Source organism: Lepisosteus oculatus, chromosome 1 (assembly GCF_040954835.1).
Source record: "Lepisosteus oculatus isolate fLepOcu1 chromosome 1, fLepOcu1.hap2, whole genome shotgun sequence".
In the NCBI taxonomy this organism is placed as follows: Eukaryota; Metazoa; Chordata; class Actinopteri; order Semionotiformes; family Lepisosteidae; genus Lepisosteus; species Lepisosteus oculatus.
Genome location: NC_090696.1, coordinates 2853147 through 2879135, shown reverse-complemented (window position 1 = coordinate 2879135; position 25989 = coordinate 2853147). Strand labels below are relative to the sequence as shown.

At 50.4% G+C, this 25989-nt stretch overlaps 2 protein-coding genes across 3 annotated transcripts; both read left to right on the top strand.

The window, feature by feature from the left end:
- Window positions 1–700: 700 nt before the first annotated feature.
- On the top strand, window positions 701–8705 carry LOC138245017 (E3 ubiquitin/ISG15 ligase TRIM25-like). Of its 2 annotated transcripts, XM_069178604.1 has the most exons (7): window positions 703–741; window positions 1139–1743; window positions 3433–3528; window positions 4780–5013; window positions 5612–5634; window positions 6089–6246; window positions 6569–8705. In XM_069178604.1, the coding sequence occupies exons 2-7, from the start codon at window positions 1174–1176 to the stop codon at window positions 7108–7110; spliced, it is 1623 nt and encodes a 540-aa protein (XP_069034705.1). In that variant the 5' UTR covers window positions 703–741; window positions 1139–1173; the 3' UTR covers window positions 7111–8705. The 2 variants fall into 2 exon arrangements, with proteins under 2 accessions (XP_069034672.1, XP_069034705.1); XM_069178571.1 differs by having other exon boundaries at window positions 701–1743.
- A 635-nt stretch (window positions 8706–9340) lies between these two features.
- On the top strand, window positions 9341–25311 carry nagk (N-acetylglucosamine kinase). The gene is made up of 10 exons (XM_069199122.1): window positions 9341–9431; window positions 11177–11261; window positions 11719–11817; window positions 12674–12815; window positions 16343–16453; window positions 16947–17059; window positions 17493–17580; window positions 20729–20826; window positions 22363–22441; window positions 23395–25311. Exons 1-10 carry the CDS (start codon window positions 9403–9405, stop codon window positions 23577–23579), a joined length of 1029 nt encoding a protein of 342 aa, XP_069055223.1. The 5' UTR covers window positions 9341–9402; the 3' UTR covers window positions 23580–25311.
- The last annotated feature ends 678 nt before the right edge of the window (window positions 25312–25989 follow it).

Below are 25989 nucleotides of genomic sequence, written 5' to 3'. Positions count from 1 at the left end.
CACACAAACAGCTTTTATGAGCCTCCATCAACCAGCTATGGGCAACAGAGACAAACTCGAACTCAGGATTGATACATACACTAGGATGGTAATAATAATAATAATAATAATAATAATAATAATAATAATAATAATAGTAATAATTTCTTACACTTATATAGCGCTTTTGTGGACACTCCACTCAAAGCGCTTTACAGGTAATGGGGATCCCCTCCACCACCACCAGTGTGCAGCCCCACCTGGATGATGTGACGGCAGCCATAGTGCGCCAGAACGCTCCCCACACATCAGCTCTCAGTGGGGAGGAGAGCAGAGTGATGAAGCCAGTTCAGAGAGGGGGGTTATTAGGAGGCCATGATGTGTAAAGGTCAGGGGGAAATTCAGCCAGGACGCCGGGGTTACACCCCTATTCTTTTCGAGAAACACCCTGGGATTTTTAATGACCGCAGAGAGTCAGGACCTTGGTTTTACATCTCATGCCTTTTTACAGTATAGTATCCCCGTGACTATACTGGGGCATTTGGACTCACGCAGACCGCAGGGTGAGCGCCCCCTGCTGGCCCCACTAACACCTCCTCCAGCAGCAGCCTAAGTGTTACCCAGGGGTTGTTCAATCTGCGCTCTCACGCACCATCCCCTGCCTACAACTCCCAGCCTGTCCTGCGGTGCATGCGCCGCCCGGGTGCGCCCCCTCTTCGTCACACTATTGACACATTATCCTCGCTACATTATTAAAGGCTGGTAAATATCAACAAACTTCAAAACTCGCAGAAAAGTACATCTCGTAGCGATTTAGCAATGTGTTTCGTAGCGATTACAGTGGTGTGCATAAATGTGTTTTAAAACAGATGAGAATGTACAGTTCAGTATTGTTTTATGGATTTTTTTCTTCAGCTGGAACAAAACTTAACGGTAATAAATACTGAATCAGGAAGAATTCAAACAAAGCAGATTGAAAAAAGACGGATTTAGTTGACTTAATGTGTGTTTTTAATTGGAAGGTTTAAACAAACCTTAGGCAGATGTTACATGAATGCATAAATGTATGCCGTTGTAAGTTTTCATATCACTTTCTTTTTTTACATTTCCATATAACTGCAACAACCCTCTCGCGTCACGCTGGGTCACGCATGCCCAGTCCAGCTGTCAGTCTCCCTGCGCAGAGCGCTGGACATGGCTGTGTCTGGCGGCGCCGACGTCATGGAAGAGGAGCTCACCTGCCCGATCTGCCTGGAGGTGTTTGCCGAGCCGCACATGCTGTGCTGTGGACACAACTTTTGCAGATCCTGCCTGGACGTCGTCCTGCGGAAACAGGAAGAGACGGGCGACTACAAGTGCCCGGAGTGCGCCTGGGCTTTCCAGGAGAAGCCCAGCCCGAAGCGCAACTTCAAACTGGCCAGCATAGTGGAGAGGTACGAGGCGTCGCAACGGTCATCGGAGGAAGGACGGCCGGCCCTGAGCTGCGACTACTGCACCGGCGCGGCTGCCAAGACCTGTCTGAAGTGCGAGTCCAGCTTCTGCGCCGCCCACCTGCGGCCGCACCTGGAGAAACCGTCCCTGCGTCTCCACTGCCTGGTGGAGCCGTCCGGCCAGCTCGGGGGGCTCAAGTGCGCCGAGCACGACGACGTGTACAAGCTGTTCTGCTCGGACTGCGAGCGCTGCGTGTGCACGTTCTGCACCGTGGACAGCCCGCACCGCGGCCACGACATCAAGTCGTTTAAAGGCGCCCAGCAGGACCTCCGGGTGGGTGACGAGTTAACTGCGGCACCTCTCATGGGCGGCAGCAGGCCGACAATTAAGAGACGCCTGACAACTAAAAGAGCACATTCGTGGACGTTACCAGGGACAATAACATATTTTAATACTAAAGCAATGCGTTCTTAGGGGCTGGGGTGTCTTTTGCGTGGCGTTGATGGAGACGGGAGCTCGGGCTCTTTTAATCGAGAACTACGTCCGGTACAGCAGCAGCAGCAAAGGAAATAAGAGCAGAGGAAGTCATGTACAACACAGTAGGGTCATCTGGGTACGGGTGGGATAGCGCGGTAAATGGGTGAGGTCCTTCAGCCGGGCGCTCTTGGGCCGCAGCGCCAGGCGAGGGCGGCGCACTGGGATTCAGCTTCCAGGAAAGGGCATTCAGGTAGTAACGAGAAGAACACATCGTCGAAGACACGAGTTCAATTGCAATACTGAGCGTCTCGGAGGACCTTGATAGTTGATGCGGTCTTGCGATTCTGATTCCCTCGGAGCCCTTGTTAAAGGCGCTCTTTTGATTAGTCGTCAAAGCTAATATATGGAAGCCCGTTTCCGCCAGGGAATTAAAAAAAAACGCGCGATGGTATCTCAGAATTCCGATTTAGTAACTCAGAATTGGGACTTAAAAACACAGATTTACGACTTTATATCTCGCAATTGCGACTTTTTATCTCAGATTTGCGACTTCGAAATAGCCCATATTTCATTGTCTGTCCTTTTGTTATTGTAACGGTTCGGGTTCTAGGGCTTGTGCCCTCGCCGCTCACTGCATGGGCTCGAACCCGGGTCGGAACTCTGAGATACCATAGCGCGTTTTTTTTTTACTCCCTGGCGGAAACGGGCTTTCATTCCCGGAATGAAAAAACAAGTTTTAGACCTACATCACTGAGAAAGCAGTGCATTTTTGGCCACAAAAGCTTGAAAAAAAGCTTGAAAGCACCCATGTGAGCCAGTCACTGTTCCGGCGGAGTTGAATGAGTGTTATTTTGGGATGGGAGCCATGAGTTGGGCTCCACTGTGTCATCGGACTCAGGACTGCAGAGTTCTCCCTTCACGCTGTCTGACTTCGTATCTCCTTGAAGCAGTACTATTCTGGGTCCTCTTTCTTCTTTCATTAGACTAATGCACAGATTAAGAAAGGGTTCAATTGCAGTCTTTCGAAATGCTAAGGTGTCTTTGAATTGTTCTTAAAGATTAATTTGAGAACATTTCAATTACAAATTAACATTTAATTTAATCATTGGAATTTGCACAATTCTGCAATTCCAAACCCTGGGGGGCTATAGGGTCTTATGAATTCCAAATCTCGTTTACTTCATATTGTTAATTGCTGCAAATGAGAGGAGCCCAATTGGACCATCTTGCCCTTTTGGTAATTAGTAGCTAATAAATCTGAGAATCTCCTCCAGCTGTTTCTCAAGACAAACCGGGACATCAGCTTCAACAGCATGATTTGTTCCATACTCCAACCACTCTTTGGGTAAAGAAGTGATGTTCAACTAAGTCTTTGCGAATGCTATGGTGTCCCTAAATTGTGCTGTGAGTAATCATTGCAGTTGAAAATCGTTACTCTCCACTGTTGCGAAGAGTGTTGCTTCCTCTGCTCTTGTTCCATTCCCTAAAGTGAGTTTCTCTGTTCTGCCCCGGCGCGTGGCGGCGTGGCGGCTGGGGCTGTTGCAGGGCTGGCTGGAGGGCAGGAGGCAGGAGCTGGGCCAGAGGCTGGCGCTGTGCCAGGGCCGCGCGGAGCAGCAGCTGCGCCAGGAGGAGCAGGTCAAGGTGGGTGGGTCTGTGCGCGGGCTGCGGTGCTCTGCAGGCAGGGAGGAAGAGGAGGGTGTCCATTCCTGGTGCTGGGGGCCCGGGGGGCCTACAGCGCTCCTGCAGGAGAACAGAAGAACGCTCCCAAACAAGAGGGGTCATCCGGCCCGTCTGGTCAGTCTAGGAGTAAGGGGTCACTGCCTGAAGCTGGGGTCTCACAGATGAGAACTCCTGGGAAGCAAGAGGCGCAAGGCAGGACAGAGCTCAGAGAGGACACCAGTCCATCACGGGGCAGGTGGACACGGGCACACTCACACCAGGGCCGGTTTTCCCACAGACCCGTTCACCTACCAGTATGCTTTTGGACTGTGGGAGGAAACCATAGCACCCAGGAGAAACCCCTAACAACACAAGGAGACCATGCAAACTCCACGCAGAGAGCACCCCAGGAATTGAATCATTGTATTAAGAGCCTCAAACTGTTAAATCAATTTTTATAGATACTGTATTGGCAAAGGAAACACCAAGAAAGATACTGTTTAGAATGCATCATTATGTTACCGTATTATCAGAAACAGTATGGTAAGGTAATACATCTTAATTATGCCCTTTTGATAAAACTGGGTTGGGATAAAGCTTGCTGTGAGTGATCGTGTTTTGGACTGGCCTTGTCACTAAAGCCTGTCGCATTTATCGCATTTGTCCCTGTTAAAGAGTAAGCCCCTACTCCTGATGTCCCTCCACACTCATTGTATATGTGCTAATGTGCTTATAAAAGAAGAAGCAGAGGTTACCTCTTCACTGATAAGAGAAAAAAACTTCCCAGGTTGGAGGGGAGAGCTGTTGATGTGTCCTGCAGCTCATGAGGCTCCACAGCCAAAATGTCCTGGGAGTCCAGCGTGTGTCTGGTGTGTCTCCAGACTGACATTGTGTGTGTCTGACCCAGCGTGTGTCTGGTGTGTCTCCAGACTGACATTGTGTGTGTCTGACCCAGCGTGTGTCTGGTGTGTCTCCAGACTGACATTGTGTGTGTCTGACCCAGAGTGTGTCTGGCGTGTCTCCAGACTGACCCGGCGTGTGTCTGGCGTGTCTCCAGACTGACCCGGCGTGTGTCTGACCCGGCGTGTGTCTGGCGTGTCTCCAGACTGACCCGGCGTGTGTCTGGCGTGTCTCCAGAGTGGCCCGGCGTGTGTCTGGCGTGTCTCCAGAGTGACCCGGCGTGTGTCTGGCGTGTCTCCAGACTGACCCGGCGTGTGTCTGGCGTGTCTCCAGAGTGACCTGGAGGGGCTCCGGCAGCGCGGGCGGCGGGCCTGCGAGGGGCTTCAGCAGGCCGTGCAGGAGTTCCAGGCCCAGCTGGAGAGCTGTGTGGAGCAGGAGGAGCAGGAGGCCGTGGCGGAGCTGCAGAGGAGCGCCGCTCAGACACAGGGGCAGAGGGACATCCTAACAGAGCTGCACACCAGCATGGAGGAGCTGCTGTCCGAGAGAGACCCCTTCCACTGCATCCAGGTGAGCAGGGCAGAAGAAGGAGAGAGCGAGGGATCTGAAATGGGTTCAAATGAAAACCCTAACACCTCTACAGCACAAGCTGTAGAAAACAGAAAACCCAGCTCAGTTTGCTACCTGGTGTGTATCATTTCCACCCAGGCCTCCCTGGACAGTGCTCAGGCTTAGAGGAGTAAGAACATAAAACACAAGAAAGGTTCCAAGCAAGACGAGGCCATTCTGTCCAGCTAGCTCATTTGGTTATTAGTAGTTAATTCATCCAAGAATCTCATCCATCGTTTTTTTTAAAGAAACCGGGATATCAGCTTCAGGCTGGCTAGCTTGTTCCATTCACCCGCTGCCCTTTGGGTAAAGAAGTGCATTTTCTTTTGGATTTTAAATGTACTCCCACATACTTTCCATTTGTGTCCTGTAATTCAGTGTTGAAGAATGATTGTATCATGACGGACTTTGGCCTGTTTTTCTTAAGATTTGTCTGCTGTCCAGGCAGCTTGTTAAAATTTCCAGATGTCAACTTTACAGTGGTTTTGAACACAACGCAACAAAGGTGACAATTTCTCGGCTCTGTGGAACTGACTCTGTTCTTGTTGTCTTTCTCTAGGGCTTCCTCTCTGTCAAAAACAGGTATGTGACCAAATATCACAGCCCCCGAGTGAAAGCATTCCCTGTTCTCGGCTCCTGCAGAGTAATTCTTTATAAAATTGCATTTGAGCCATCAAGTAACTCTTGCATATGAAAATATTGTACTTACTGTGTCTGTGTCTGTGTCTGTGTCTGTGTCTGTGTCTGTGTCTGTGTCTGTGTCTGTGTCTGTGTCTGTGTCTGTGTCTGTGTCTGTGTCTGTGTCTGTGTCTGTGTCTGTGTCTGTGTCTGTGTCTGTGTCTGTGTCTGTGTCTGTGTCTGTGTCTGTGTCTGTGTCTGTGTCTGTGTCTGTGTCTGTGTGTGCGCTGTCGCTGTTGGTGAAGAGTTCTGAGCCGCAGCACTGCTGTGGCAGTGGGGCGCTGCAGGGTGACGTGTGGCGACCGTGCCCACAGTGTGGGTGCTTCGCGGGTGACGGGGGCTCTGTCGTGCCTGCCAGGGTGGAGGCAGTCCTGCAGGAGGAGGAGTGGGGCCCCAGGGCCGCGCACCAGAGCAGGACGGACCCCCTGCAGCGCTGCCAGCAGCACCTGGAGGCCTTCACGGAGAAGAGCCAGGAGCTGCTCCGCGTCCTGCAAGGGCTCAAGCTCAGGAGACGAGGTACCTGCTTGCCTGGCCCTGTTGCTGCCCGCCAGTTTGGGGCCCATCGGCCACGGGCTTAACATGTTTACATCAGGAACACAAGAGCCAAGAAAACATATAAACCCCCTTACATACATCTAGAATACAGTATATTCAATAGACATCATATATCAGTGAGTAAATGCCATTTTAAGCTTGGTTGGGGGTGGCGCTCTTTATGAATTAAAGCCTTCTCAGAAGGGAGCACCTAAGAGGAAGTGTTCAGTAAGAGAGGAGTACAGGAAGGCGGCTCTCACCTGCGTCACTCCTGCGTCAGTTGACGGTGCCTGTCCTCCGCCAGCGCACCTGGCCGTGACCTTCGACCCAAACACGGCCTCCCGGAACCTGGTTGTGTCCGCCGACTGCTTGACGGTGACGGGCACCAAGGAGAGGCAGCCGCACCCGGACCACCCGCTGCGCTTCGACCACCACCCGCAGGTGCTGTGCGCCCAGGGCGTCCCCTCGGGCAGCCTGTGCTGGGAGGTGCAGGTGGAGAAGGCGGGGAACTGGGCGGTGGGAGTGGCCTACCAGGGTCTCCCGAGGAAGGGCTGGGACAACGACTGCCTGCTGGGGTACAACGCCGACTCCTGGTGCCTGTACAGCCTGTTCGACGGCCTGAAGGCGTGGCACAACAACCGGCAGGCCGCCCCGCGGCTCGCCGGCCACGTCCAGCGCGTGCGGGTGCTGCTGGACTGCGACGAGGGGACCCTGTCGTTCTACAGCGCGCGGCCCCAGCCGGCCCTCCTGCACACCTACACCGCCAGGTTCTCCCAGGTGCTGTGCCCCGCCTTCTGGGTCGGCCCCGGCACCATTCTGACCCTGCACAAGGTGACCGAGCCCTGAGCCTCCGGTACCAGAGACGCTGAAGTACTTCTGATTGTGCCATAGAAGAGCAAGCTGGTTTCTTATAATAATCATAATTCCTCACGCTTGTAGAGCGCTTTTCTGGACAGTCCACTCAAAGCGCTTTACAGGTAATGGGGATCCCTCCGCCCCCACCAGTGTGCAGCCCCATCAGTCCTCTCCCCACACACCAGCTCTCAGTGGGGAGGAGAGCAGAGTGATGAAGCCAGTTCAGAGATGGGGATTGTTAGGAGGCCATGACTGGTAAAGGCCAGGGGGACATTTGACCAGGACACCAGGGTAACACCCCTACTGTTTTTTAGAAACGCCATATTTACAGAATAGTAAATGCCCCATCACTATACTAGAGCATTAGAACCCACACAGACTGCAGGGTGAGCGCCCCCCTACTGGCCCTTCTAATACCTTTTCTAGCAGCAACCTTAGTTTTACCCAGGAGTCTCCCTCCCAGGTGAGGCTCACCCCTAATTCATTTGGTCTAGTAACAAAACTTGTATTATTTGGTAAAAATGCTATTTTTTGAATGTAGACAGCAGCATCCATGTTGGATGTTTTTCCAGCTGGTCCAGGTGCTTCTCAGGCAGTCCAGAGGGTGTGCAGACAGGAAGCCCCTCTTTAATGAATGAGTTCCTGAGGTCAATTAATAATAATAATTCCTCACGCTTATATAGCGCTTTTCCGGACACTCCACTCAAAGCGCTTTACAGGTAATGGGGATCCCTCCACCACCACCAGTGTGCAGCCCCACCTGGATGCCAATTAGCCACTGGTAGTGAAATGAGCTGGATCCTGTACCCCTGCTGTAGTCACCTGCCCTGAGCTACAGCAGTCTCACAGCAGCTCCTCAGAAGGATTCCTTCAACACCCCTGTTTCCCAGGATCCTGTCCTATTTCCCAAGACTTCCCTATCAAACTGAATAAACTGAATTTCACGCTTGATTATTCTGAATCATGATCTAGCAAAAGTTTATTTCTGTCATTTCATTGGAGAGTGAAAAGCAGTAATTTGTTCCAAAGGTGAAAGCGGCACTAATCTTTTTCTCAACTTCAGTAAAATACGCTCTGATGTGTGTGAAAACATTTTGTATTTAGTTTTACGTTCACACCCATTAGGATTGTTTAATGCTTCACTGCGCTATGGTATGTTTCATAGCGTCTTCTAAAGGAGTATCAGGGATGTACCTTGTGAGGAACTGACTTTTTGAGTATTATTAGTGAGAGCACTACGGTAATGTTGAAACATCCAGGTAAAAAAAAGTTTTCTCAGCAGAAATAGGGTTGAATATCATAATATGTATTTTTAGTATTAAACATTTGTAAATCACTGAATGTAAAGAATAAGAATAACATTGTCAGAAAGGTAAAATACTGCACAAGCTTTGAGTGTTGTTGTCAGTGTATCTGAGATACGCTGCTGTAAATCTTGGTTTGTATAAGTGCCTTTGATACCAGGGCTTGAACTCTTGCAGTGACAAAGTGAGGAGTCTTTCTTTACAGTGTTTGTACTGCAGGTGGTGCCCTGTCCCTTGTGTTCCTATTCATTAATTTATAAATAAAGCTGTATTTTTAATAAATGTCAGTCTTCTGATGCACTCTCTTAGGATGTACAGTATGTACTGTCACAGACATGCTATAAGAATGTATTGGGGATGAGTGGTGGCTCTGAGGCTCAGGCTCTGCCCCTGTGGCTGGCAGGTTGCGGGTTCAAATCCCACAGCTGGCAGAGGAATCCTACTCCGTTGGGCCCCTGACCAAGGCCCTTCACCCCAGCTGCTCCAGGGGCGCCGTATAAATGGCTGACCCTGCGCTCTGACCCCCAGCTTCTCTCCCTGTCTGTGTGTCTCATAGAGAGCAAGCTGGGGCATGTGAAAAGATAAATTCCTAACGCAAGAAATTGTATATGGCCAATAAAGTGATCTTATATTCAGCATTCTTAATTAATCATCAAACCACTTAAAGTCACAATAATACATCTCCCAGAACATTTATAATTTATAATATTTCCAAATTATATATTTTTTAAATCACAGCTCTTGTGGTTGGTGTGGAGCAGTGGTTTGTAATGCTGTCTTACAGTGCTGGGGTCCTGGGGTGCTGTCTGTGTGGAGTCTGTATGCTCTCCCTGTGCTCCCAGAGTTTAAAGGCGTGTTGATCGGTTAGCCGGCCTGGCTGTGTGCGCTCTGCGGAGGGGCCGGCGTGCTGTGCAGAGGCGCCCTGAGCCTCAGGCCCGCCCAGCGCCGGCTGACGTCACATGACGGAACCCGGAAGACCATGGAGGCTGTGTATGGAGGAGTGGAGGGGTGAGACTCGGAAAAACAACGAAATTACGAAAAACGGCTTGTTGGAAGGCTGCATTTTAAACTAGTTTATTTGTTTATTTTCGGATGAGTGAACTGTATCCAAGTTTCATTCGGTGATGAGTTGTCTCGCTTGGTTCGTTGTTAAATCACACATAAATAGCTACTGTACTTAAACACGTTCCGCAGACGTTGTGGAGAATAATGCAATTTGCAAATCGCATAAAAGCACTGTCAAAACTTTCCTTTTCTTTTCTTAAAAACTTTTTTCACACTAAGCTGAACAGTGTTTTGAAACGTTGCAGTATTTGTCCCCTTAACTAATGAAAAAGAAGATACTGTCTAATGATAACAGAACGTTTAATTATGAGTTTTAAAAAAGTGTCTCGTTTTTCAAGAAACGAACAGATATGTTTTTATTAATTCCAAAAGGTTGTGGTTATTTTTGCTTGCCAAAGGTCGGTGAAGAAGGCTCGGTTTAATTTCAGTTCCTCGTCCTGTTTCCTGAACTGTGTTTCACATGATGATTTGGTCTTATTTTTTCACCTCATACAGATCACAGATCGTCAAAAGAAACTTCTCACTTCTCACATTTACATTATGTTTTTTTTCCAAACTAAAGGTCCGGAACTTGGATATTGTTTGGATGTTTTTGTCGTCGCTTTGATTAATTGATCATTAGTCATGATCATGATACACTCTTGTGAATTTATTGAACAAAAACGTCACTTCATTAGTGAGTGTTGATTGGGAACAGGTGATTAAAACTCAGAAAGGGACCAACATTAAGACAATGAAGCCTTCATCATATCAGTATATTGTTGGAAGGTCTTCCTTAGCTGTGAATGAGTGTGTGTGTTGAGCAGACTGACGGACGACCTGCAGGGTGAGACACTCGTTCAGACCCAAGAGAGTAACTGCTGGCCACCTGACTCCAGTTGATCAGGTCCCTGGATGACACTTGCTGTTATCTGTTGTTGCCGCTGTTCTTGCGAGACGGAAGCGTGACCAGTTGTGCCGTGGATGTCCTGCCTTAAATCCCAATCAGGATCCCTGGGCAGTGATTTTTTTATTTCCTGGTCCTGGAGCTTAACACCAGGTTTTATAATGCTCAGTGAGTGAACTGTGGTGCAATGGCCCCTTTCAGTGAAGGATAAGATAAGATCACTTTATTGGACATATAAATTGCTTGCATTAGCAATTTGTCTTTTCACAGACCCCAGCTTGCTCTCCATGAGACACACAGACAGGGAGAGGAGCTGGGGGTCAGAGTGCAGGGTCAGCCATTTATACGGCGCCCCTGGAGCAGCTGGGGTGAAGGGCCTTGCTCAGGGGCCCAACAGAGTAGGATTCTTCTGCTGGCCGAAGAATACGAACCGACAACCTTCCAGCCGCAGGCGCAGATCCTGAGCCACAGAGCCACCGCCCCGCCCCCCAAAAAATGGATTTGGATTCATATCAAGTCATTAAGGGTGCAGCTGGAACAGAAGCCAGAAGATACAATTAGCCCAGTAGAGCTGTGATCGGACCAAGAATTGGATGATTCCTGCCTGCTGGGTAGCATCCTCACAGCCCTGCAGGGGGACAGAGGGGCCCTGTGCCCGGATTAAGGAGAGGGGTGCTTCAGTCCAGTCCCCGGCCAGCAGTGAGCCCAGGATCCGGTGTGAGATCTCTGATGCAGGCGTGTGCTGCGTGTGCTGTGTTGTCTTTCTCCTCCTCCTGCTGACCTGCGTGTCCTGTCTTCCCAGCGGAGGGACGCACTCCAGAGCGGTGCTGGTCTCCGCGGCCGGCCGGATCCTGGCGGAGACGGAGGGGCCCTGCACCAATCACTGGGTAGGGGGCGCCAGCGGGCGGCGGGGGCGGGGGCCTGTGGCCGTGAAGAGGGGTCTGCGCTTCACCACACGCAATTGTGGAAGAAAACTGCAACACTTGCAGAAAGTGAATTAACGCAAGGAATGTTGGTAAAAAAAATACTAAAAGCCCCAGGCAGCAACTGCCACATGCTTTCTGCTGCTGTGTCCGGGGGTGAGAGAAAACACTGCGATTTGGTTAAATCCCTCCCCACACACATTTAAAAGAACAGAATATTGTCCTCAGAATTGCTTCATTCTTTGGGCCCATGGTATAATCGGCCATCTACATAACCGTCTGCACCAGGCCCTGCTGATTACATTTCCTCGTCTATGCCTGAAGAGGCAGGGCTCAGTGTGGGACAGAGGCTTACACGTTTCCCTCCCGGAGGTCCAGGTGGGGGTGTGTCTGTGTGTGATGAAGGCCTGTTGTGTTCCAGCTGGTTGGCACAGAGAAGTGTCTGGAGGCCATCAACGACATGGTGCAGAGGGCCAAGATCCAGGCCGGGCTCGACCCCGGGACGCCACTGCCCTCCCTGGTAAGGACCAGTGTTCAGACCACGCTGGGCCACAGTTGCGATCGGCTCACCGCCGTGTTCAGCCAACAGGTTTCAGACCTGCTCGTTTCTAGTGGGAAAACATTGCCCAGGTCTCTCGGGATGCTCTGATCTCTCAGGTTGAAGATAAGAACTCCTTATGTGCTGGCGGCATTTGTTTTCAATATTGCTTTACTTGGTGTCATGAAGAGTTTGTCAGCCCTGTTTGCTGGGAACACTTTCTGAACAGGACCCCTCAGGGACGGCCTGTGGAGACAGGCTTGTATTCCTCCAGTGTTGGGCATGTGGGAAAGAGTTGTGTATCCCTTCTGTGTTGAGTGTAGTTGTTTCTTTCAGGTCATTTCTTTGACCTGTGCCTTTTGCTCTGGTTGAAATCCTCCTTGAACAGAACAGAAGAAGGGGAAACTGGCTGTGAGTGAGATGTCACAGGTGTGCACCAAGGAGTGTAACAGTGGAAGCTAAAGAGGAAAGCTGGAGCTCTATAGGAGCCCTAGATATGCTAATTTGAAGACTTTGTAAATGATAAGCTGTTTCAATTAACTTTTGACCTCAAGAGGTTTCTGTGCAGCTTGCTTTGCACTGCTGTTCCTGATGCAGTGACTGTATCTGCTTTCTGTGACTGTAAAGTTAGGGGGTGAATGTTCTGTGTTCTTTCTCCTTTTGAAACTCAGCATAATTGCTGGTAATTTATTAGTTAAAAGGACATCCCGGGATCAAAGGGCAGGAGGTGTGGAGTTATGGAGAAATTGTACTCATTTGAAAGCCTGCAGGGATGGGTCTGAAGGTGCGTAGGGAGGGGCACGCGCGAGGTACTGACAGCCCTGCGCTCTGCCTGCAGGGCATGTCTCTGAGTGGGGGGGAGCAGCCCGAGGCCATCCTGAAGCTGATCGCCCAGATGGAGGTCCGGTTCCCCCAGCTGAGCCGCAGCTACCACATCACCACCGATGCCATCGGTGCCATGGCCACTGCCAGCCAGCAGGGTAGGACACTGCGGCGCTGTGGCACACTCACACAGGGCGGGGACGAAGACTGCTCTGCGCCTGATGCCCAGTGTTATCGCCCTGCGAGTGCTGTGTCCAGTGTTATCGCCCTGCGAGCGCTGCGCCTGATGCCCAGTGTTATCGCCCTGCGAGCGCTGCGCCTGACGCCCAGTGTTATCGCCCTGCGAGCGCTGTGCCTGATGCCCAGTGTTATCGCCCTGCGAGTGCTGTGTCCAGTGTTATCGCCCTGCGAGTGCTGTGTCCAGTGTTATCGCCCTGCGAGCGCTGCGCCTGATGCCCAGTGTTATCGCCCTGCGAGCGCTGTGCCTGATGCCCAGTGTTATCGCCCTGCGAGCGCTGTGTCCAGTGTTATTGCCCTGCGAGCGCTGTGCCTGATGCCCAGTGTTATCGCCCTGCGAGCACTGTGCCTGATGTCCAGTGTTATCGCTGTGTGGACGCTGTGTCCAGTGTTATCGCCCTGCGAGCGCTGCGCCTGATGCCCAGTGTTATCGCCCTGCGAGCGCTGCGCCTGATGCCCAGTGTTATCGCCCTGCGAGCGCTGTGCCTGATGCCCAGTGTTATCGCCCTGCGAGCGCTGTGCCTGATGCCCAGTGTTATCGCCCTGCGAGCGCTGTGCCTGATGTCCAGTGTTATCGCCCTGCGAGCGCTGTGCCTGATGCCCAGTGTTATCGCCCTGCGAGCGCTGTGTCCAGTGTTATCGCCCTGCGAGCGCTGCGCCTGATGCCCAGTGTTATCGCCCTGCGAGCGCTGTGTCCAGTGTTATCTCCCTGCGAGCGCTGCGCCTGATGCCCAGTGTTATCTCCCTGCGAGCGCTGCGCCTGATGTCCAGTGTTATCTCCCTGCGAGCGCTGTGTCCAGTGTTATCTCCCTGCGAGCGCTGTGTCCGGTGTTATCGCCCTGCGAGCGCTGTGCCTGATGCCCAGTGTTATCGCCCTGCGAGCGCTGTGTCCAGTGTTATTGCCCTGCGAGCGCTGCGCCTGATGCCCAGTGTTATCGCCCTGCGAGCGCTGTGCCTGATGCCCAGTGTTATCGCCCTGCGAGCGCTGTGCCTGATGCCCAGTGTTATCGCCCTGCGAGCGCTGTGCCTGATGCCCAGTGTTATCGCCCTGCGAGCGCTGTGCCTGATGCCCAGTGTTATCTCCCTGCGAGCGCTGTGTCCAGTGTTATCTCCCTGCGAGCGCTGTCTCCAGTGTTATCGCCCTGCGAGCGCTGCGCCTGATGTCCAGTGTTATCGCCCTGCGAGCGCTGTGTCCAGTGTTATCGCCCTGCGAGCGCTGTGCCTGATGCCCAGTGTTATCGCCCTGCGAGCGCTGTGCCTGATGCCCAGTGTTATCGCCCTGCGAGCGCTGTGCCTGATGCCCAGTGTTATCGCCCTGCGAGCGCTGTGCCTGATGTCCAGTGTTATCGCCCTGCGAGCGCTGTGCCTGATGCCCAGTGTTATCGCCCTGCGAGCGCTGTGTCCAGTGTTATTGCCCTGCGAGCGCTGCGCCTGATGCCCAGTGTTATCGCCCTGCGAGCGCTGTGTCCAGTGTTATTGCCCTGCGAGCGCTGCGCCTGATGCCCAGTGTTATCGCCCTGCGAGCGCTGTGCCTGATGCCCAGTGTTATCGCCCTGCGAGCGCTGTGCCTGATGCCCAGTGTTATCGCCCTGCGAGCGCTGTGCCTGATGTCCAGTGTTATCTCCCTGCGAGCGCTGTGTCCAGTGTTATCTCCCTGCGAGCGCTGTGTCCAGTGTTATCTCCCTGCGAGCGCTGTGTCCGGTGTTATCGCCCTGCGAGCGCTGTGCCTGATGCCCAGTGTTATCGCCCTGCGAGCGCTGTGTCCAGTGTTATTGCCCTGCGAGCGCTGCGCCTGATGCCCAGTGTTATCGCCCTGCGAGCGCTGTGCCTGATGCCCAGTGTTATCGCCCTGCGAGCGCTGTGCCTGATGCCCAGTGTTATCGCCCTGCGAGCGCTGTGCCTGATGCCCAGTGTTATCGCCCTGCGAGCGCTGTGCCTGATGCCCAGTGTTATCTCCCTGCGAGCGCTGTGTCCAGTGTTATCTCCCTGCGAGCGCTGTCTCCAGTGTTATCGCCCTGCGAGCGCTGTGCCTGATGCCCAGTGTTATCTCCCTGCGAGCGCTGTGTCCAGTGTTATCTCCCTGCGAGCGCTGTCTCCAGTGTTATCGCCCTGCGAGCGCTGCGCCTGATGTCCAGTGTTATCGCCCTGCGAGCGCTGTGTCCAGTGTTATCGCCCTGCGAGCGCTGCGCCTGATGCCCAGTGTTATCGCCCTGCGAGCGCTGTGCCTGATGCCCAGTGTTATCGCCCTGCGAGCGCTGTGTCCAGTGTTATCGCCCTGCGAATGCTGTGTCCAGTGTTATCGCCCTGCGAGCGCTGTGCCTGATGCCCAGTGTTATCGCCCTGCGAGCGCTGTGTCCAGTGTTATCGCCCTGCGAGCGCTGTGCCTGATGCCCAGTGTTATCGCCCTGCGAGCGCTGCGCCTGATGCCCAGTGTTATCCCCCTGCGAGCGCTGTGTCCAGTGTTATCGCCCTGCGAGCGCTGCGCCTGATGTCCAGTGTTATCGCCCTGTGAGCGCTGCGCCTGATGTCCAGTGTTATCGCCCTGCGAGCGCTGTGTCCAGTGTTATCGCCCTGCGAGCGCTGCGCCTGATGCCCAGTGTTATCGCCCTGCGAGCGCTGCGCCTGATGCCCAGTGTTATCGCCCTGCGAGCGCTGTGTCCAGTGTTATCGCCCTGCGAGCGCTGTGCCTGATGCCCAGTGTTATCGCCCTGCGAGCGCTGCGCCTGATGCCCAGTGTTATCGCCCTGCGAGCGCTGTGTCCAGTGTTATCGCCCTGCGAGCGCTGCGCCTGATGCCCAGTGTTATCGCCCTGCGAGCGCTGTGTCCAGTGTTATCGCCCTGCGAGCGCTGCGCCTGATGCCCAGTGTTATCGCCCTGCGAGCGCTGCGCCTGATGCCCAGTGTTATCGCCCTGCGAGCGCTGTGTCCAGTGTTATCGCCCTGCGAGCGCTGCGCCTGATGTCCAGTGTTATCGCCCTGCGAGCGCTGTGTCCAGTGTTATCGCCCTGCGAGCGCTGTGCCTGATGCCCAGTGTTATCGCCTTGCGAGCGCTGCGCCTGATGCCCAGTGTTATCGCCCTGCGAGTGCTGTGCCTGATGCCCAGTGTTATCGCCCTGCGAGCGCTGTGTCCGGTGTTATCGCCCTGCGAGCGCTGCGCCTGATGTCCAGTGTTATCGCCCTGCGAGCGCTGCGCCTGATGCCCAGTGTTATCGCCCTGCGAGCGCTGTGTCCAGTGTTATCTCCCTGCGAGCGCTGCGCCTGATGCCCAGTGTTATCGCCCTGCGAGCGCTGCGCCTGATGCCCAGTGTTATCGCCCTGCGAGCACTGTGCCTGATGCCCAGTGTTATCGCCCTGCGAGCGCTGTGCCTGATGCCCAGTGTTATCGCCCTGCGAGCGCTGCGCCTGCTGATTGGTGTTGTATACAGTCATGTGTCTGTGTGGTGTTACAGGGGGTGTGGTGCTGATCGCGGGCACAGGCTCTAACTGCAAGTTGGTGAACCCTGATGGGACGGAGGTGGGCTGTGGCGGCTGGGGGCACCTGATGGGCGACGAGGGCTCAGGTAAAACACTCCGGCCTCTCGCTGACCTCTCTCTGTAACGTCCGTAGAGTTTCAGAACAGACAAGCATTTCTCAGCATTTGCTTTGTGAACAGCTGTTTTTTAGCACATTGTTCTGTACTACCCCACATCTCAATATTGTGAGGTATAGATAACACATTTCCTGAATTTGCACAAGTATTGTACGCTGCTGGGGCGGCGGTGGCGGGGGGGTTGCAGTCTCCACATTGCCAGCCCAGTTCATGTGGACGTTCTGGGTTTGTTTGTGAAACAGGCAGGTGGGATTCAGGACCTATCGGCTGCTTGCAGTCCAGTGAGCAAGATGGCCTCCTGCTCTTTGTGACCTTATGGTGCTTCTGGTTGCTGAGGGGCTTCTCTGCGTATCTGCTGCGGGCATGCAGGGACCTCAAGGGAGCCATCTGGCCAGCAGACTGCTGTCTGAAGCTCCTGAGAGCTCATTCCTGACTCGGCTGCTGCCTCCCTCTCTTCCCTCAGCCTACTGGATTGCACACCTGGCTGTGAAAACCGTGTTCGACGCCTATGACAACCTGGTCCCGCCCCCGCACGATGTCACCTACATCAAGCGAGCCATGATGGAGTACTTCCAGGTGAGAGTGAGGTCAGGCATCCCCTGCCCACCCCACTCTGCGCTTCTACAGGTGTTCTGTCAGAGGACTCCAACAACAACAGAGGTCCCCAAGAACTCCCAGTAGAAAGCAGTATCTGGGGGTCTTGGACAGTGTCTGCAGGTGTGTGACACCAGGAGAGGCAGTGCTGAGTGACAGTGTTTTCATCTCTCCCTCGGGTTATTTTGTTGCAGCTGCATTGCTAGTTAAACCTAGGCACCTTGCACACTACTGCACTGGGGCAGGAGAAGCTGTATCTCAGTAAAGGCTTACAGAACACTCTGGCCTGTTGCTAATGAAGAGCAGTGCTCACCCTGGAGCCCTGCGCTCTGCCGGTGTCGGCTACATTCCTGCGATGTTTTGAGTCACTGCTCCTCGGGAGCTCTGCCGTAGCTCAGACCTCTCTCTTCCTCAGGTGACTGATCTGATGGGGATGCTTTCCCACTTGTACAGGACCTTCCAGAAGTCATTCTTCGCGGGGTTCTGCCGAAACCTGGCCCAAGGTACAGTGAGCCGGCCCTGCGCCCCTTTCCTTCGTTTCTAGGGTTGTGCCAGTTGCTAACTGTACTCTGTCAAATGCCTTACCTCCCCCTCTTTGTGCGTGGCGAGGCATGGGGTCTAAACAAAAAGTCCCCAAACCGTTTTTTTAATTATAATTTTTACTGATGTTCTTCTAAATTGCACAAGCTTTTTTGTGTCCTCATGTGGCGGAGCGGTGGCCCTGTGGCTCAGGATCTGCGCCTGTGGCTGGAAGGTTGCCGGTTTGTATCCTGCGGCCGGCAGAGGAATCCTACTCTGTTGGGCCCCTGAGCAAGGCCCTCAACCCCAACTGCTCTAGGGGTGCTGTATAAATGGCTGATCCTGCACTCTGACCCCCAGCTTCTCTCCCTGTCTGTGTGTCTCATGGACAGCAAGCTGGGGTCTGTGAAAAGACAAATTCTTAATACAAGAAATTGTATATGGCCAATAAAGCGATCTTTTTATTACTGGGCTGTGCCATGTGTCATGCAGGCTGGCTCTGCTTTATAAGCTGCAATTGGACAGACAAGCCAAACTGATCACTTGCAGAGACAGGAGGTCCTGCGGTGCTTTAAAGCTGAGCATGCAGCAGCAAAGAAGTCCCAAGAGATGTTACTTTGTACCTCAGAGACTGGAGTGTGTGAGCACATGATACAGATGCCACAGCAGCAACAATTCCTTACAGTGCATCAGCTACACAATAGAATCTGCACAGCCTTGCCACACTAGTAAAAAGCACTACAGGAGTCAAATGCCATGTGGATCGTGTGGAAGTTTGATAGGAATGGGAAGCTTCTATGGGAATGGGATTGGTATAGGACAGTGGTTCTCAAACTTTTTGGACCAAGTACCACCCCTAATCCAACCAAAGCATCCAAGTACCACCTACAAGTCATCATCTCATAGGAACCCCAGCAATTCTCAAAGACCAACATGAGCGCACGTGCACACACACTCACACATACATATAATAAACATTATAATAATAAACTTTATTTGATATAGCACCTTTAAAGGTGGCTTCTTAAAGTGTTTTTTAGAGAAAAAAACAACAACAAATAAAAATAAAAAAGCACCATTTCAGTGAGAGGGGTGAGCCTGTTTAGTCGAGCAAAGCAGGTGTGAATTAATTTTTCGAGCCTTCATACAATTCACAACAGTCTTAACAGATTTTAAATCGTCAGGCATTGTCTTGACGGCAAAGGTCTCGCGGTGGATGTTGCAATGAAACCATTAATTTCTGGAGCAACCTCTCTAATTCGTGCAACTACACCGCTGTGTCGGCTTGTCATCACTCTAGCACCGTCTGTACAAACTCCGACACATTTTATCCAGTCGATGCCATTCTCTTCAATAAATTCATTCAGAAGCTGAAATATGTGCTCTCCTGTAGTTCCTGTTGGTAGCGGTTTACAGAACAGAAAGTCCTCACAGGACGTACCCTCAAACTTGTATCTAACGTTAACGAGCGAATTGGCCAAATCGACTACAGACTCATCTAATTGCAGTGAAAAACATCTGCTCATCTTAACGCGCACTGTCAGCGTACTTTTGTACTTTTGTAATCCTTCATTTCAATAATTCTATGAATGACTGTGTCTTTCGGGGGGGCAGCAGGTCGAGCTGTTCAGCAGCTTTTTCTCCACACGTAATAGTGTGGGGCTTACCTGTTTTAGTAATCCGCAAGCTTGCATTTTTCCACATTTCTGTTTTTATTTCAGTGTTTATATTAAGTATTTATTTCATGCGCATGGAAGAGAAACAGAGACGCTCGGTGTATTTTTCTCAAATTAACTTAGAACAGTTCTTAAATATTTTTCTGTTATTTTTCACGCTTTCCTGTGCTCACAAGATTACCAGCGTTCGTAGCACACATTTCTATGCATTCCTGTGTTTACAACGTTGGCATTGTTCCAAAATCACGCACATTCTCCTTTCTCCCTATTTGCTGGAGATACAGTAGCTTTTTTTAAATACAATTGGTCACTTGCGTCCGTAGCACGCATTCCTATAGAGTGGTATAGAATTACAGAGTATATCTTGTGTCCACTGAAGTATTAGCGTGCACTGTATTGTAGTACGTAGGCTGCGTATTCGACATGTATAAAAATACAAAATATGAAAACCCGTCCCGATTTTTTCAGCGCACACGACACAGTTCCAGGGTCATTTGGCGTACCACCTGGCGGCACGCCACGTACCACTGCCGGTACGCGTACCACAGTTTGAGAACCACTGATAGGAGAATCGGCCGTGATTTTGTTATGGCAGACAGCAGTGGGGTGGTGGAAGGAGACGTTAAACTGTGAAAGCAGCCTGACCGAGAGGCCACTACCTGTTATCGCTGTCTCTTCTCAGACCCCCATGCTGCTGCGATAAGGATAAACCCAGCTTTTTCTTCAGAGATAGGATCTCTTGGCTCGTGATGTGGTAGGCTGGATCCTGTGTGGGTCCAAGCATTGAAGACTGAGAGTCTTGATGTAGCTTTTATTACTAAAACTAAAGTATAATACTGCTGTTTTGAAATCGGTTCAACACGGATGTTCTGGGGCTTGAAGGACCATCCTGTTCTGACAGGCGGAAATGGCTGAACCCTTTTAGGCTCAAACACAGAAGAGTACAAGGGGACCTGATTCGACATTTTAAAGTCCTCTTTTTGAAGGACATCTTCAGTATTAATGCTGAAACACAAACCGGAAAACTGCATGGAAGTGCATTTAAAGAACAGGAGGCACTTCTTTACCCAAAGTCTTGTGGGAGTCTGGAACAAGCTACCGAACCATGTTGGTGGCGCTGATAACCTGGCTTCCTTAAAGAAACGGCTGAATGAGATCGTTACTATATTATTAACTGCTCTCCAGTTTAGCCACCCTGGAAGTGTTGAGACTTGTTGTTGTTATATAATATGCAAGCAGCACAAGATGTGCACACCAGCTGACTTAAGTACAGATATTACATAGTCTTGGTGGTGCAGCCACCAGGCCTTTGTCTGCTGTAACTGCCCCGAGCATCCTGCTGCCCCTCAGCTGTGTGTGGGAGTGGGGAGGAGTGTGTGCCTGTCTCCTGCCTTGCGGGTGCTCCTCGGCTGTCACAGGTGCGGCAGACTGACAGCGTGGCGTGTCTGTGTTCCAGGTGCTGAGGCAGGGGATCCGCTGTGCCTCTATGTGTTCAGCCAGGCCGGCCGGATCTTGGCTCAGCACGTGGTGGCTGTGCTGCCCAGAGCTCATGAGGTGAGCAGCTACCTCCCTAGAGACGCCAGTACAGAGCCGTCTCCCACAGTGTCCAGCTAGTGACATCTCCTTCCACACAGTGGGGGAAAATCACAAGTTACTTCGGTAACTGGCGCCAACCAAATTAATGATTTGATGATCGCACTGTCAGTTTATCATTGGTCCTCTACAATGATCTCTGCATTGACATTTTGACATCGGAAGTTAATTTTATTTTTCACAGAAGATCCTGTGAAAAGGCAATTCTGCATTCATTAAACAAAAAAGACAAGTAGTCTTGAAAGGATGAAGATATCGGCTATAAAAGATTAAAGCAGTAAAATCACTTCGGATAATAATAAGAAAATCAGTTTAAAAATGTTTCCATCTGTATCAGATGTCCCTTTTACTTTGTAATTTAAAGAAAATTGTATTATATTTCAGAGCAATTTGTCATTATTTTTAACATTTCCAACATGTTCAAAATATGAACTCCCAAATCTTTGCTGATTTATCTACAATACAAAATTCAGCTTCTGTATGTACTGGCATGTAATCCAAGCACGTTTTCAGCAAAAAAATGCAGACTTAAATTGGAATTATTCTAAAAACATAATAAGATGTAACAGGGTAAGCATGTTGTGTTTTTGTCACTTTTTAGTGAAAATAAAATCCCCAAGAATCGCCAGTAAATTCGAAGCCCCAGCTGATAAGAGACATCTCATTTTAGTAGGCATGTATGCATCGCAGAATAACAGCTTCATTTCAGGCCACTGCAAAGCTGTTTGTGCAGTGTGTGTAACCCTGCACAGAACTCTCATTATTAAACATGAAACATCGACACGTCATCCCTGCAGACCTGTTGGGAATGGTCAGTGAAACCCGAACGCGAGGGCACCAGTGGAAACTGTGGAAGAGTGTTTAAAACCTCTCTTAACTCAAAGGTTTGTGGAACAAGCTGCACAGCTGTGTTCCTGAAGCTGATGCCCTGGTTTCTTTCAAGAAACGCCTGGATAAGATCCTCCTATCAATTAGCTGCCGACTGCCAGGAGAGACAGATGGAGTAGCCTCCTCTCATTCCTAACTCTTCTCATCGAAGGCTGGACTTGGGTGAAGTAATCTGTGACACCCATTATCTCTGAGGAGCACTGGCTTCTATAATTGAAGAAAAACAAAACAAAGGTTAAAAAAAACTTCCCTGTAACATTAGCACAACCTCTGTGGCTGAGAACGGGCGTGCAAGCAACCCGATTTTTATTGTCATTCCGTACCTGCTGTACTGCCAATAAAATAAACACGCTCACACATTCAGGTGTTAATGCCAGCTGATTCCAAACCGCTTGCCAGTTGGCTGCGTTGATTGACTAGCATGTGCTAGAGGCTTGAGAGATTTACAAATAGAAGAATAATGTTTGATGCATAGATCAGTTGTTGCACCACTGCCCTGTTTTTAGTGTGACCATTTTGTAGCTGACCACATGATCCTACCCAGCATGAGACAAAAACTCACCAGGATGTTCTGACTTCTCTCTGCCCGTGTCCCGTGTGTTGTGCCAGAGCCTGTTCCGGGGGGACAGGGGACTCCCCATTCTGTGTGTGGGCTCCGTATGGAAGAGCTGGGAGCTCCTGAAGCCAGGTGAGTCTCCAGAGGCCTCAGGGATCCCTGGGGTCCATCACACAGGCCAGAGTTGCAGTGGTGCTGGGCAGTTAAACCAGTGGGTAACTGACAGCAGATTAATCTACACAGTCGCAGACAACACATGGACACAGTTCCTCCGACACAAGGCTGATTTATTAAATCAAATTTATTGCATCATACTTATCCATGATATCTTCTCAGAGGTGATTCATCGCAGCGACAGTTGTAAGTACTCCAGGTGAATTAGAGGGGGGGTCACCAACATGTACGTCTACTACATTTTCTCTTTACATCAGGTGTATTTCATCCTTAGCAGACGTGCAGAATTTATACAGAATAAAAGATCAGAAAAACTGTAAGAAGTTTTCGGTCCCCTTTTCACTTTGGGAGAGGTAAGCAGACAGGTTAAAATAACCACGGCTCTTCAGTCAAGAGCAGGGACTGACTTCCTTTGAGAGTTTTGTTCCATTTCTTTCCGGTCCGTTTTTAATAATTAATTCAAGTGTTTGAAGGCAGTGGTGGCGAGTGCAGTGCTAAGTGGACTGGAGCTGTATAGTGAAAGTGCCGCTACTGGTGTAGGACTGAAAACTAAGATGGGGAAAAAGCTCATTTATAGTAGGTCAACCCTAGCTACTGCATCGCAGACAGGACTAGTGGAGAATTAGCAGAAATGCATGTGGGACAGAGCTGTGCTGCACTAAGAACTAGTCTAGAACTAGAGAAGGCATTGCAGATGCTGGGGTCACTGAGGAAGCATGCAGGTTGTGCTCTGGGAATGAGCTCAGTACTTATAAGAGCTGCTGCTTCTAGCAGTGAGCCTTACCCTGCTATGACGGGCACTGGGGTCAGCACTAGCTCCAGGCAGGCAAACCAACATGAAAAGCGACAGAACGATGCCAGACAAGCCATGAAACATGAATGTCTTGTCACATTCTCCCTTTCTCGCTCAGGGTTCACGGAGGTCCTGGAGGGTGTGGCCAGCCAGTCCTTCTCTCGTTACAGCCTGCTGACGCTGCGTCACTCTTCTGCCCTGGGCGGTGCCAGCCTGGGGGCTAAAAGCGTGGGCATAACTCTGCCCCTGGACTACAACGCAAATGCCAATGTATTCTACACACATACCTTCGCCTGCCAATGAGAGTGCAGTCCTGCACAGGGGAAGAGGTGGACTGCTGGACACTCTGCCCCGCTCCTGGGGTACAGCTTGGCCATGTCTCACTCCCCCCTTCACCCTTCCTGTGTGTCCCTTTCTACAAGACCTGCATTCTAGTCCTTTCCGCCTCCCTGATTACACCCAGCAGTAACGCCTCTCGTGAAGCATACAGGTTCTGTATAAACCACAGACGCAGTTTTGTTCAACTCAAATAATTGCAATCCTGCAGAACTGAGGCACAAGTTTTCTTGACGGAATCACTAGAAATCATAAAAAAGCTAACCAAATTACTGCATTATATTATTTAACTGCAGGAAATATTAAACTGAGAGATAAATCACGAAACGGTAATATGCCTCGTATTGCAAGCAGAAAAACCTTGCTTGTTGGTCCGGGGTGCAGAGTAGATTCGGAGACACAGGTCAGGTCTTCGGTCATGGTTGAATGAGTCCCACAGTGCACTGCTGCATTCTGGTTCTCTCCACACTGTTCAGCACAATCCACAAAGCTCGAAATGTTTTAAATTCTGTCTACTTTGGGGGCAGCATCAGGACTGTTAATTCTTATTGAAACAGTTTCACCTTTTACCTCTGACTAGGGCTCGGTACTGCTCGTCTGTGATTGAGTCCTGGCTACAGCAGTGAGGAGCTGCTCTCGGCACATACATGTGCTAAAATCCTAATGTAAGGAGACAAAATTAAAACCATTTTCTTGTCGCCTGGTTTGATTTGGCTGAGTTAATTTGACAAGATCTCTGGCAAGACAATAATTCCATTCATATAGCCCCTTTCATCCCAAGGGATTCCAAAGCACTTCACAAAAAATAACCCCTTCACCCACCTCTGAAGTGCGGCCTTGCCTGACAGGCGTCACTCTGCCCCCACAGCCCCAAGACACCACAGAACAGGGGCACTAGGGCTCTCTGGGGTCTCATTCCTGCCCTGTGAGGAGTGTCGGGGTTCACAGTTGTGAGCCAGCGTGTGGAAAAAAAACCACAGCACATTCCAACTCAGCCAGCTATCGCGAAGATTTGCATGTTCAAATCAGGAAAAAGGCAAATACTGTTCTTACACTCCTGTGTGCTCACTTAATAAAACAGTAGCCCTTGAGTTTTTATTCCGTGCAGGTAGGAAATGCTTGGTGCCATCCTCGGTTTTAAACAAGGGGCTGTGCTCCTGGGGCTGGGAGGGAGAGTCCCCCCCTACAGCCAGCGCTCCAGAGTGACTTCCCCTCTTTCAGGGCGGAAGATCCTGGCAGCTGCTGAGCGGAGCGATTCTGTCCACGCCTCTCAGTGCCCGCACACCTGCTGTTTCCTCTAAACCAAAGTTATAACAGCAGCTCTGTTGACAAATTCACTGTGTGGAGAGAGAAACATTTGAATGTGATGCAGGCATGAGAACACAGAAATAGCTCTGACTGTTCATCTTCATTCTATTGATATTTTGGCACACCGTCACCTGCATTCCCCACTCTGGCCTGCTGGTGGCACTGTCTCCTACGTGTTTCCAGTAATGCAAGTTTCCTGGCAATAGGGAGAAGTTGTGATATTTTAATTGAAGCTACCTCTGAGTAAGCATTAAAATGTTTACATTATGGTATTTGTCATATTTATCTACAGTTTCACCCCTGCAATCAGTTTTAAAACCATTGTATTAATCATCACAAAGCCTCTTACCTGTGCTGAGACTGAACTGTAATTAAAATGCAAATGACCTTTTATTGTCTATTATGTTAATTAATAGTTTTATCTTTTTTCATCAAATGTAATTAGATTAAGCATTTTCCAATGTTTTTATAGAACCAATATTACAAGATCTAATAAAAGTAAAATGATTTCTTAGGTACTAGGTCATCTTGAAAAGTTTTTGCAGTTGCTTGATAAATTTTGTCAGCAAAACTCCTTAAATCTCCGAATCAGGCTCTAGTGCTGTTAAGAGGTCTTCTTGGTTATTAAATTGCACTGAAGCTACACGTTGTCACAAACTCCCTATTGTGACTGTATCCAATTCAATATTTCATTGTTCTCTTTACTACTGCCCAGTCACCAGATTGCAGAATGTTATAAAATGCTGGACTGCAGTCCTCAGTTGTGCATCGAAGGTTTGAGGATACTGTTGAAGGAATTGCTGGGAACACCTGGCAAGATAATATTTTTGGTTTTGCAAAGTTCTGAAAATACATTGGGGGATATTCTTGAAGAAATATGAAAAATGTTTCTTGTTGGATTATAACTTGACTCTAGATTTTTGCTTCTGGGACAAAAATTGTGTTTTCCTGTTGTCAGAGGTAGAAAAATATGTTTAGAACTGTCAGAATTGCAGCCATGAAACAAATCACTAGAAACTGTTTAAAGATGGACAGGCCTCGTGTTTATATGTGGAAGGTCTCTATGAAT

Coding starts and splice junctions, on each gene's coding strand:
- LOC138245017 (XM_069178571.1), top strand. CDS start 1,174: ATGGCTGTGTCTGGCGGCGCCGACGTCATGGAAGAGGAGCTCACCTGC. Junction 3,529..4,779: donor GCCAGGAGGAGCAGGTCAAG/GTGGGTGGGTCT, acceptor GCGTGTCTCCAG/AGTGACCTGGAGGGGCTCCG. Junction 5,635..6,088: donor TTCCTCTCTGTCAAAAACAG/GTATGTGACCAA, acceptor CGTGCCTGCCAG/GGTGGAGGCAGTCCTGCAGG.
- nagk (XM_069199122.1), top strand. CDS start 9,403: ATGGAGGCTGTGTATGGAGGAGTGGAGGG. Junction 16,454..16,946: donor GATGGGCGACGAGGGCTCAG/GTAAAACACTCC, acceptor CTCTTCCCTCAG/CCTACTGGATTGCACACCTG. Junction 17,060..17,492: donor CCATGATGGAGTACTTCCAG/GTGAGAGTGAGG, acceptor TCTCTTCCTCAG/GTGACTGATCTGATGGGGAT.